Source organism: Sciurus vulgaris (genome assembly GCF_902686455.1).
Source record: "Sciurus vulgaris genome assembly, chromosome: 4".
In the NCBI taxonomy this organism is placed as follows: domain Eukaryota; kingdom Metazoa; phylum Chordata; class Mammalia; order Rodentia; family Sciuridae; genus Sciurus; species Sciurus vulgaris.
Genome location: NC_136464.1, coordinates 170,234,287 through 170,246,537, shown reverse-complemented (window position 1 = coordinate 170,246,537; position 12,251 = coordinate 170,234,287). Strand labels below are relative to the sequence as shown.

Here is a 12,251-nt window from a genome sequence, read left to right as displayed (position 1 = left end):
GTGATTCTAAGAAATTTTCCAGTTACTGTTCCAAGAGAGGAAGGTGTGAACCAGAAAGGGAATATTCATAATGGGTTTGTTTGTTGATGACATAAGACTTGCCATTTTGCAAGGTATTTTATATTCAATTGAAACTGACCTTTCAGAAGAGTCATGTGGTAATGTAAGTGAAATGAATATATTCTTTATTGCAGTCATATAAAAAGGTTGGCCGAAGCGTTTAACATAGTACTTGACCTCGTGATGTCTAATACCCACAAGTCTCTGAAAGAATACCGAGTACGATACCACATAATCATGTGAGTAGTAAAAGCACAATAAAAGCCTTTCACACATTAGCACTTGATAATGTAAACCTAACAGTAAACTATGTTTCCCAAGTTCAATACAAATATATGGCTGGAAAAGTCCTAACACATCAGAGTAGTAGAGACGGGAATCCTGCATTTCCAGTGTTAGCACTTTAGAATTACAAATTCCTATTTTTCCATGTAGAGCTCCTAAAAGCTTCAAAAACATTTGTTAAAACAGAAAAACAGAAGTCCAGGATTAAATCTTGATTTGTATATTGGTGATATTTTACAACAGCTTATCCATAAAAGGTCTTTAAAAATTCTGATTCTAAATCAGTTCCTTAGTATAAATATCCCTTTAAAGTAATAGGAATCTTACAGATACAAAGTAACTGAAAAGATATGAGGATGGTTAGTTTTACAAGTTAATTCCCAGGAGCAGTTTTTTATTTAATAAATTACTTCGCTGTATTTAAAGAAAATATCGGTTAAGTTTTTGCATTAAAAAAAATTATTGGCTCCTTTAAATTTTACAGGTTTTGAGGTTTTAAAAACTCCTAATCATTGGAATTTATTTTAAAAAATAGGAAAGCAAATAGCTAAAGGACAATATTTTCTTATTTTTTTAGGAGAAAGTTAAAGCCTATCATTTAAAAATATCTATTCTCTGTGTGGGCTGGCTTTTTTCAAGTTCAATTCACCAGTGCTATTGACTTTTGAGTTATTCTGACCCATTAGCAAAATAATAAGTGAAAATTATTCATCATTTTTTAGAAGACCTCAAAGTGCTTTCTTTCCAGAGAACATCATTGTCTCAACCACTGCAGACTTAAGAGGAAATATCTCTAATTCCTTGAAATTCAACTGAAGAGCACTGTCCCCTGGTAGTCTCTCTCAGTTCTCCTTGGGGCACATAGAGAAAAAGTCCATTTCTTAAGGAATTTAAGAACCTTAATAAGGAACAAACATGCAAGTGATAAAGCTTACAGAACCCAAGATTGCATGCCCAGAATTGGATTATGCTATAAATTTAATTAAATGTATGTACAATGAAAAGTGACCAGCTCTTAAATGCAGTCTCCTGTAAGAACCTAGAGGTCAGGAAAAATGGCTAGATCAACACCCAAGAAGTTAAGGTGGAAAAACCAGCTCAAAGAGGACATGAAGGGATGGGATTCCTCTTTACCCAAAATCCTCTAAATAGGGCAGACATTATAAGAAGAAGAAAAGTCATGTATACTTGCAGAAAGCATGCCAAATTATCAAAGAAAAATGGGGCTCTCATAATGAAAGAGTGGGGAATCCTAAAGTGTGACTTTAAATAATGCTGCCAACCTCCCCTTTAAAGCAACATGGAGATTCCCCTCTAATCTTCAAGGTAGCTGGGGTGGCCCTACAGTTCCAGGTACAGGAAGTAGGACTTTTTTCCTTGGTCCCCCTAGTGGCCAAGGCAAATTTTTTAAAGAAATCTGGAGAGATGAGAGATACAATTTGGAATGATAACCTATTTTCTTTGGATTCTTATCCAAGACCAAGGTAGAAACTGTACCCTGACAGAAACTTGTATCTGAAAGCACTTTGAGCCACACGTGATGGTGCACACCTGTAATCCCAGCTATTTGTTAGGCTGGGTTGAGAGGATCTCAAGTTCAAGGCCAGCCTGCACAAGTTAAGAGAACCTGTCTCAAAATAAAATGAAAAGGGTTGGGAATGTAGCTCAGTGTCACAGTACTTGCCTAACATGCAGGAAGCCCTAGGATCAATCCGCAGCACTGGGAGCATAAATAAACAACCCACTTTGAATGGAATTCAGAGTGTAACTCCCAAAGATTCAACAGCATTAGTTATTTTAGCGTCACCAAAGAACTTTCCAGACATGCAAATTCTTGGACCCAGCCCCAAACTGCTGAATCAGAAACTCTGAGAAGTGAACTCCAGCCATTTGTATTTATCCAGCCCTCCTTCAGTGATTGCAATGCACAAAGTTTATTAAGTATTCCTGCTCCAGATCACTGGATCTCAGTCACAGAATCACATCAGAATTAATTCAGGTAATATAAAAAAAGAAGGAAAAGAAGACAGGGATGGAGAGAAGGGTCAGGCCCCTATTCCCAAACCAATTAAAATCAGAATCTCTAAAGATAAAGCTCAGGTATAGGGTTGGTTTTCTTTTTTAATATCCCGCAAGATTTTAAATTTACTCCCCACAATGGCCCAGGCTCTTTCCAACTAGCAAGAACTGATTATTAAAATCTAAGAAATTTTGTGAACTGGTTATTAATTCTTGGCAGCTTGGAACTGGTCATGGTGGGAATGTTTATGTAACAGAAATTGGCAGATGCTACAAATCAGGAGCCCCCAGATGCCCCCAGACCAACTGTTAAACATTTTTCAATTCACTATTGCCCAGAGTTGAGAAATACCAGATTAAAGAGACAAAGCTAAATACCTAATTAATTCAGACAGTCTGTGTATTTTCTCTCAAATTTCTCCATCACAACGCAATTCCTTGGGATTCTTATTAAGAATACAAAGATTCAACAGGCAATGTAGTGGCCATCAGCTCCCTGGGAGGGCACATGGGTGACTAGTCCAGCTCAAGGCCTAGGGTCCCTTTCCGTTCCCTTAGAGCATGGGCATAGGAAGCAACTCTGGACTGAAGTGTGCATCTGCTGGGGACTTCTGAAGGGAGTCTCCCCCAAGGGACATGTGGGGACAAAGAGTCCCTTTTGGTGGCTTTGGTCGACTCCTGGAGCTCCAGCAGCCACTTTGAGTTCATATGGAGGTGATATGGGAGAATAAGGATTCAAGGTGGAGAGAATCTGGCACCCTGAAGACACTATAAAATTACTACTTTCTCACTTTTACAACTGCCCTGTGTTGGGACCTCCTGCTGTGTGAAGCCTATGGAGTCAGGATTCTCTGTGAGCTGCAGCCAAAAGCATCTTAACTGACACAGGTTATTTCAGGAAAGAGTTCAACAGTTCTTCCTTTTTATGCTTTTACTGGAACTTCTACATAGCGCAGTCAAGTTTTTAGGTTTTTAAAATTTACTAAAATTTCAATTTTCTTTGTCTCCTCTTCTGGGATGACCTTATTTGGCCCCTTCTCTCCTCTTGCCCTCCTCTGGGTCCTCAGCACTTCCTGCTCAGCCTCTGAAACAGCCTCCTCCAGGTCCTCCTTCATCCCCCTGGGACTCTAATGACCTCCTCTCTAATCCGTCCTGTTTATAAGGCTTGATCAGCCTAAAACAATACTCTCATCATGTCACTTCACTGCCAGTAACCTAGAAGAATGACCTCATTCCCCTTCTACAAAGCCTGGGATTTCCAAGGTCCTCTAAAAATCCAACCCCACCCAAACTGCTCAATATTATTTTTTACAAATTCTTAATAAATTTCTTTCTTTGCTGTTCACACCCTGTTTGGTTCACATATATGAACTCTCCCCTGAACACCACCTTCTTTCATAGTCTTTTGCCAAATGCTACCCATCCTTCACGGCCCCAATTAAATCTTGCCACCACCTACGGTCCCCACCTAGTACGGTCAAAGAAATTGCTTTATTCTTTGATTCCAGTCATTACAGTTAAACACTGATATTTGGTACTTAGGCCATTGACACAGCATGGTTTAAATCTTAGGGACTGATGATATGATTTGATTAATTCTCCATCTTGTTCCTCTCCAGAGCAACCAAAGTAACTCTTCAAAACCTTGTCCATCCTGATGGAAACACTTCTCAGACAGCTTTTTTGCTCTCAGGCCAAAGGCAAAAGTCATCTGAGCTCAAGGCACTGCACAGCTTCTCAAGGAAAATGGTATGACCTCCAGGTGGCAGTAGCACATAGTGCGCTTCATTTGAGAGGCGCTTGGGTTGCAAGTAAGGGAAGGTCCCTCACAACAGACCATCCACAGCCAACAGAGAGGCCAAGGCCCAAAGGGCAGGAGGCACTCCCAGGGGAATAGGCAATGGGAGAAAGGGCATTATGTACCCAGGCAATGTCACTTGGCAACATGCTGGGGAGTCCCTGGGGCAGAGAGCTGCAAAGGGCAGCAGCAGCTTGCAGTTATTGCCCCAGGGTTTGCCTTATGCCCAGCGAGCAGGACAGGTGCAGTTCTGCAGGGCACAGAAGCAGGCAGGTTCTTAGTGTAGTATATTTAAAGCAACTGCAAGTGTAAAACTTGAGTTTTAAACTGGTGCGCTTTTGAGTTAAAGGGCCCAATCTGCTGTGAAAAAGCAAAGGACACAGGGCTGACCTGCTGGGGCTATGCTTGAGTCCTTCATATAAGTCACTTACCTGGCCCTCTCCCCAGCTCCCAGGTGTACCCAGGTTTGGAACTCTTCTCGTGTGTCCTATGTTCTCAGCTCACAGGACATGTGTGTCCCTTCCACTGTTCTCATTCCTTACTGATGGCTTCTCATAGTCAAGATCCCCTGGCTTTTCCTCAAGAAAGCATTTCTAAAACCCTCTGCCTAGATCAAAGGCTCCCATAAAATGTCCCTGCAGTGCCAGGTACCTTTAGTACTGTGTACTTACCCCAGCTGTAGTTAACTCATTTTGAATGGTGCCCTGAATTTCTGTCTCCCTGCTGGGATCAAAATTTCCTGGGACTCTAGACCAAGCAGGCGGCACAGAGACTTCACATAGTAAATGTACAATAAATATTTAGTACATGAACTTAAAAATTGCCAGAAGGAAGGGAAGAATGGGTGACTAAAAAATCAACAACCTAGATAATGTATACATGCGGAACCAAATTCCTATTTTTCCTTCTTCCTATTGCACTTGTTTAGAAAATACTTTTCATCTCAAGTCTTTAAAAACTTGATATTTGCATCCAAAATATTTAAGACTGAGAAATCTTTACCTAAAACTTACCACTATGAAACCTTTATTTACAAATATGCTATCCCAGAGATTCAATAACACTTTCAAACATTATCATTTAAATTACTGTAAACTGAATAAACTGGGGAAATCTATGAAACTATTTAAGCTGAGTTATGTATAGCTAAAGAATTTAGCAGAGCAGAATTTAGGGATATAAACACCAAGTTTTTAAAAATATCAAATAGTTGTTTATACTGACAAGACAACTCTGAATCACCTCTGGCCTTGCTAGAAATATTTTGAGAGATGAGAATTAAGGCAGGGGGTGGGGGAGGCAGTCTTATAATCCTACTTTTGGACATTTGAATATAAAATTAAGTCGTTAAAATCACTTTGTAAGCTACTATTTTACTGTAATCTCTACCCCAAATTCTTATATCTACTCAACTCTAGTGAATGAAGGTAGGTCATTTTAGCATAAAAGTACCTGATAATTCTGTATAAGTATTCATAAATTTAACCCATAATTTTAAAGGAATGCTAGTCACTTTCTTACATAATGACATAATCTTTATACCACAATATATAATGCTGTACATTTTTAAATTAACTTTGAGAGTGGCCTACATTTCTACTCACAAGCTATTAAGATGCAATGCAATTAAAAGATGTGTTTCATGTTAAAAAAAAAAAAAAAAAAGCATATCAGTCAATTTAAAGACTTCTTCCCAAATGAGTTACCATAACTCTGTTTGCAAGGAACACCCTAAAATTAATTCCCAAATCAAGAGTTTAACAAGTAGCACTCCTAATAGTCCAGATTTTAGATTGCTTTGATACCTGGAATTAATGTAATTCTTTTAGAAATCTAGTGACCTGCCAAATCATTAAAAAAAAATTTTTTTGAAGTTCAGCTAATTCATTTATAAATCACACTGCTCATCCAAAGGACTTTAAAGACATCAGCTAACTAAACAGAGGGCAAAGACCTCAGAATCTTTGAAGGAAGCAAATAAATGGAACTTAAATAATTTATCCCAAAGTACGACATTTAATATGGCTATAAAAGAGGAACAGTTTTTCCATTTATGTTAATCTATTGTCTACATGCAAACAGAAAATGTGTTAATGGCAAATATATTAAATAAGTTGGTTTGCTGGGGGAGCAGAGGACAGGACCCATTTCCAAAGACAGGCAAGAGTTATCTGACAAAGGTCAAGCATGTGCTTGTGTGTGTGTGTGTGTGTGTGTGTGTGTGTATCCTTGAAGCCAATAAAGGACTAGAAAAAAAATTGTTAGTACATAAGCGAAGTATAAAAGAACTTTTTTCTTTTTACTGTAGACCTTGAGATAAACAGCTGATAAACTGACATCAAAGAGATGTGAGAAGAGTTTAATGCTATCTTAACATCTAGCTGCAATCCAATTCTCAAAATACCTGAGACAGAAAGCAAGGCAAAGTAAATATTGAAAATAGAGTTTATTATAATTTTTGTCTTAACCCGTAGAGATAATTTCCCTTCTTCCTTCATCCCCATGGATAACTTCCTATCAGAAGTTTTATTAGACTAATATTCCAGTAGATTCAGACCATGGAAAGAAACCAACACATGTACTTTAGTTTCTGTGTTTCATATAACCACATACATGTATACAATAAAATGATTAGGAAAATGCATAAATATATGGACATTTTAGTGGTGGTAATGTGGCCAATTTGTGAGAAGATAAAAACATATTCAAAGTGATTTTGAGATGTTAGCGATATTACAAGTAAATAGAAAAGTATACAGTAATGAACAACCATAAGGATGCAAATGATTACTAATAAAAGAGGATGTAATACATTTTTAATGCAATCATTCAACAAATGCTAGCAGCTTAATACTGTAAGGTTCTGGGCCACGCTAGATCTCCGGACTCTGGAACCAGCCTCCCTAGGTTTGAAGTCTAGCCTGGTCACCTTGCCAAGTTAATTAGTTCAGTCTCTTCTGATAAGTTTTTTCATCCATAAAATAGGGCTAATGTTAGCATATGTAAATTATTAGAAATATTCATTAAGGTAATGTTTTCAAGGTAATGCCTCTACATAAGTGATGGTCACAGAATTTCTGTACATGAGATTGTTAAATAAACCTACGTGCAATGGAAACATGAACACATAAGTCACTCTTAACTTCAGAGTATCATAACTGACGACTCCAAAAAGGCTTAGGGCTTAAGACAGTGACAGAATAAGTCTAAAACAACAGGTTCCACTGTCAGCTGTGGCGTTCCAGTAGTTTAGAGCCACCACGATGAGTCAAAGTGGAAGATGGGATAACAGGATTAATGAAGCTTGAGGAAAGACAGGAATCTGTCACACTGAGGATGTACTGCTCACTATCTTCCCAGAAGCTAGAACAGGAGAAAATAAATGAGCACATCCTAAAGGCTTTTGGCTAGATGTGTGGAAATATTTCTACACCACAAGAATTCTGAACTATTAGAATGGAGAGCTGAGAGGACTCAGGAGTCCACTCTCCTTTGGAGGTCTTCAAAGATGGATAGAGTTGATCTGTTCTGCCTGTGACAGTTTAAAATCAGGGCTGAGTGAAGATTGATGATGTAAAACACCCCTTCCCAAGCACTTTCAGAGAGGAAAACTTCATATATTACCTACCACAGTCCATCACCTGATGATCTGAAGAACTTTGCTCTATTCTAGAATAGAAAGCAGTACTATTTATAACTGCAAATTCTAAGTAAAACCTTAATGTCATGATGAGACATAATGCTGTCATTACTTTTCAGATATTTTTCGAAGCAAGTTACCTGCAAACATCTTCCACCAGAAACAGTTTTCATGAATGTGAAGTCTGAAGAGCAATTTTTGTTTGTTTGTTTGTTTTTAATGCAGGTTTCCTGGGGTACTACCAATGGCACATGCTAATTCTCAAGCAAACCAATGGATGTCTAAACAAGGCAAAGGATGAAAAGGAGTTTAAAGAAAGGATAATCACCATAGATAATGAAATGTAAATATTATCAAGAACTAGAGAGAAATTATTATTCATTAAATAATTGGTCATATTTCTTTAGTGGTTATTAAAAGCAATAGCAAACCTAATTTACTTTAGCATTGTTTACTTTGGGAAAAAAAAGTAGACACTTAAAAAACACAATTATTTTTCAATTCATTATTTTCCTTTCAAATGTGCCTCTTACACAATGGTCACCAGGCTCTTGATTATGTCCACCAGCATCAGTGTGCCTTTTGTCCTAGAAAGTAGGAGAATCGAGAGTGCCCACATGTTAGGAATTCATATCTGATAGGCAGAACTTATTTTAAAGGAGCAGGGAGGAAAAAAAAATTTTTTTAAACCTTCTGCTACTAAAACACTACTAAACGATTCATATAAACCACTGGGTATGTTCTCCAAGAAAGTAAATGTTGACTGCAGAAAACATTTATACTGAAAGTCTTCATTTTGTTCTTAAGGAGATTTTCATAGTGCTGAGGATGGACTATGGTTTCCTGAGAGTCTCATTACCCACTAAAGAATACCAAAGCAATTTTAAAATACTTAACTATTGTCTTCTTTGAGATATTTTATCTGAAATAATGTTGAGAAATATCTGTTTGAAAGATACAATTTGAAAAAAAAAAAAAAAAGGATTAGAGGAGAAAAAGTTTCTAAAGTGCTCCGTGTTACAAACCTTTTAAAAGTTGAATTCTCTGAGATGAGGGGAGGGGGGGGAAAGCGGAGCTGATCCTTATCAATTAATTAAAAAGAATGAAATAATAGTAGACAAAGAGGAAAGAGTTAAGAAACTTAAGGGGTTGTAGGGGCAGTTGCTCTTTATTCACTGATTAACAAATTAAGGAGTTCTGGAAAGTGGGGGGACACGAAGTGACAAGGATGGAAAATCAGTCTTGTAATTCACCCCAGGCTTCGCCTTGACTCGGAGGGAATGTCTGGCTGCGAAGTGAAAAAGGCTCCCTCTATACAAGGCACCACGCTACATGATATATGCGCCTTTTTTTTTTTTTTTTTTTTTGTAATGCCCAAATTTATATAAATGTGTTAATTTCGGCGTGAGTAAAGCCCCTCACTTCTAGAGTTTGGAGATCAATCACAATAAAACAGCAATTCCACAACGCATTGAAACTGTGATGTTTTAACACAACTGCAAAACGCTTTTCATCCATCCCAATTCTTTGGCCACATGCGGAGAGCAGCTGAAGGAAATCCAGCGTTTCCAACGCTCGGCGATCTGAGGTCATTAAGGACTTCAGCTCCCCAGTTTGAGCAGCCCGCGCCCTCGCAGCATCTCCAGGTTTCCCTTGGCCTCCCTCAGTTCGCTCCCCTCGCAGCCGGCGGATTATCTCCCGGACACGTTTCATTCAGAGCCCCAGAGAAGCTGGATTCGGTTGGAGCTAAGAGCCGGAAAACAGGCGCCCAGCCTGCTGCGCAAGTTGTTGGAGACCAAGTGCTACACACTCTGGCGCCGAGAGGGAGCGTGGGGGCTCTCGAGCTCTCGGCCGAGGAATGCTAGTGGCGGAGCATGCGGGGGACGCGGGGTCCGCAGACCCAGAGCCCAATCCCCAGCTGAGCCCCGCGCGCAAGTTGGCTAAGCTTCCGAGAGCCCGCAGGCTGGCGAGGCCGCGCTCAGGACGCGGCGCCGCGCAGGGTGGCTGGGGTGTCTCCCCAACACGAGTGACCAACCGCAACCGGGGAAGCTCGGAGGAACCGTAACGGGAGAGCCCGCCCCAAATCTGAAATAGGCAGTCCGTGAAGTCCCCAAACCAGCCCCGAAACGCCGTGGTCCGAGGCCGGAGTCCTGCCGGTGTCCCCTCAGGTTAGCCCGCCCCCAGCATTGGCAGCGAGCGCTCAGCCTCCCGGCACGACCCAGAGAGTAGAGAGAGGGGCTCGGGAGCCCTCCGCGTCTCGCCGCCGCCCCCGCCGGCGCGAAGGCGGGAGTGGAGAAGGCGCCACTCAGACGGTGGCGCTGGGCAAACTGCGGTCGCAGTTCTTCCAAGTTTGCCCGAGCGAGAGGCGCAGGGTGGGCGCCCCGCTCGGCGATCTGCCCTCGGCCCGCGGCCACCCCCGAGTGCCCCCGGCTCCTCGGCCCGCCTGGCCCTCCCTAACCACGGAGGTAGCCGAGCGCGAGAGCAGAGGGAGGGCAGGAGGGAAAGAGGGTGCTCCCGCGTGTGCACACAATGAGCAGCGGAGACGCACACCTTCCCCGCGGGAGAAGCCGCGGGAGCACCCGCCGCCCGGCCCGGAGACGCAGTGCCCCGAGGATCCCCGACAGAAAGTGAGCACACCAACTCAGCAACAGGGGGGAGGAAGAGGCGTGCGGCCGCCCAGGGCTGCAGCTGCCCCGGCCGCGCGCCCGCGCTTACCTGCGATCTCCTGGTAGGGGATGTCCGCCAGGCTGAATCCCTTGGCACCGTACGCCTGCCGGACCTCGCCGCAGCTCCGAGCTTTCACATCCGCCCGGGCAGGGAGGGACAGCAGCAGCCCCGAAAGGGGAAGAATCACAGCCCCGATCCAAGAAGGCATGGTGCAACATGCAAATCCAGCTCGATAAACCCCAGGGCCCGTGCGCTCTTCACCTTGCCCCTCAAGCCGAAAGCCCGCCAGAGCCAGCGGCGCGCTCCTTGCCGCTGCCCAGCGTCACCCCCTTCCGCCAGCCGAGGGGACGAGCAGCGCAGCCCTCTGGACTGCGCTCAGCAAACTTTTATAAGCCAGATGGAGGATGGCAAGCCAACCAGGGCTGGCTGGGGAAGCAGCCGCCTTGCTTCGCTATCCCCTCAGATCGAAAACTGTGCAATTAAAAAAAGAGAAAGCGGAGAAGGAAAAAATGTTTTAAAAATGACCATAGGGGTTCAGAGCTGCGATCCGAGCCCCGAGCCGCAGAATCCTAGAGCGCGGCGAGCTCCGCTGGCTAGAGTGCGCCGCGAAGGTGGGAACGCGCGCCGGCTCTCCCGGGAGGGAGGTGGACAGGCGAGCGCGAGTGTGTGCGCGCGTGTGTATGTTGGTGTGAGCGCGAGGTTCTTGGGGATGTGTGTGCGTGGAGGTATGTGTTGGGGATATTCGGGATCCGGAGGAAACCTCAGCTGCACACAGACTGAGGGAGCCTGCGAGCGTCCTTCTGAAATAGGAAGAGAGAAATCCTGGAGACAGACACGAGAGGCAAGAGGGAAGGAGAAAGGAGGGGAGAGAGAGAGAGAGAGAAACGTGCTACACATTGCACAGCCGAAATTCAGAGACAGAGTCGACAGCAAAACCTGGACTGGATCGCCTTCGACTCGGTAGGAGGGAAAAAATTAAAAAAGGAAACGTCCCTATTTTCTCATTCACTTCACATCCTTCTTACCGATCCGACATGCTGCCTTCAGTGACATAAATAAGAAATCCAGAAGGACAAAGTTCTTTTAAGTCATTAACTTATGCTATTAAACTGTATTTTTGTGGAGATAAAGGACATTGGAATTCCAATTGTTGCTCTTGTCCTAGTGAAACACAAAGCCAGGGCAGAAATAAACATATAGAGGAGTCCCTGGGTAGCAGAGTACAACCACCGCATGATTTAGATGTCTAATTTCTGTTTGGTTTTATTGTGTTTTGCCTTCTAAAAACAGGTAGTTTGTGCACATATTAGAGACCGAGAGTCCTTTCTTTTTAAAAATGTTTGGTTCTGAATTCAACTAATTACTTTTTCATTTCAAATATTAGATAGTCTGGGATCAAAAATACTACACGTGTGGAAGAACTAGAAAGCGAACACCACACAGAAGCAAAGAGAACAAGGGTCAGGTGCAGAAAGATACTGAGGAGGAGGGCATGTCTTCCCTCTCATCAGATAGTGTCACATCCCAGACTTAGCTCATTTTCTTCCAAGTTAACAGAATTCTGAAGTTAGGAATCAATACACTTTACCCTTTATACTGAAGTTCTGTGAAATGGGATAAAAGTGAAGATTCTGGTTGGCTTCATTTCCATTGACTTTCTCATGCTAATGAGCACATTGAAGTCTAGCGGTGTTGAAATCCAGAGCACCAGGCACTACTGAGTGGTGTAATTAAACCCAAGCCAAAGGTTGGGGTTGTGGGGCTGATAATGCTTGCTCTCTT

At 42.5% G+C, this 12,251-nt stretch overlaps 1 protein-coding gene across 1 annotated transcript in view; it reads right to left on the bottom strand.

Annotated features, from left to right (window-relative positions):
* The window catches only part of GPC6 (glypican 6), a 1,180,914-nt gene extending 1,169,587 nt beyond the window's left edge, over window positions 1–11,327 (bottom strand). Inside the window, exon 1 of the mRNA XM_079136560.1 lies at window positions 10,518–11,327. Within this exon, the coding sequence (XP_078992686.1) occupies window positions 10,518–10,677 (160 nt within the window). The 5' untranslated portion in view covers window positions 10,678–11,327. The remainder of the gene's footprint in view (window positions 1–10,517) is intronic.
* Between the last annotated feature and the right edge of the window lie 924 nt (window positions 11,328–12,251).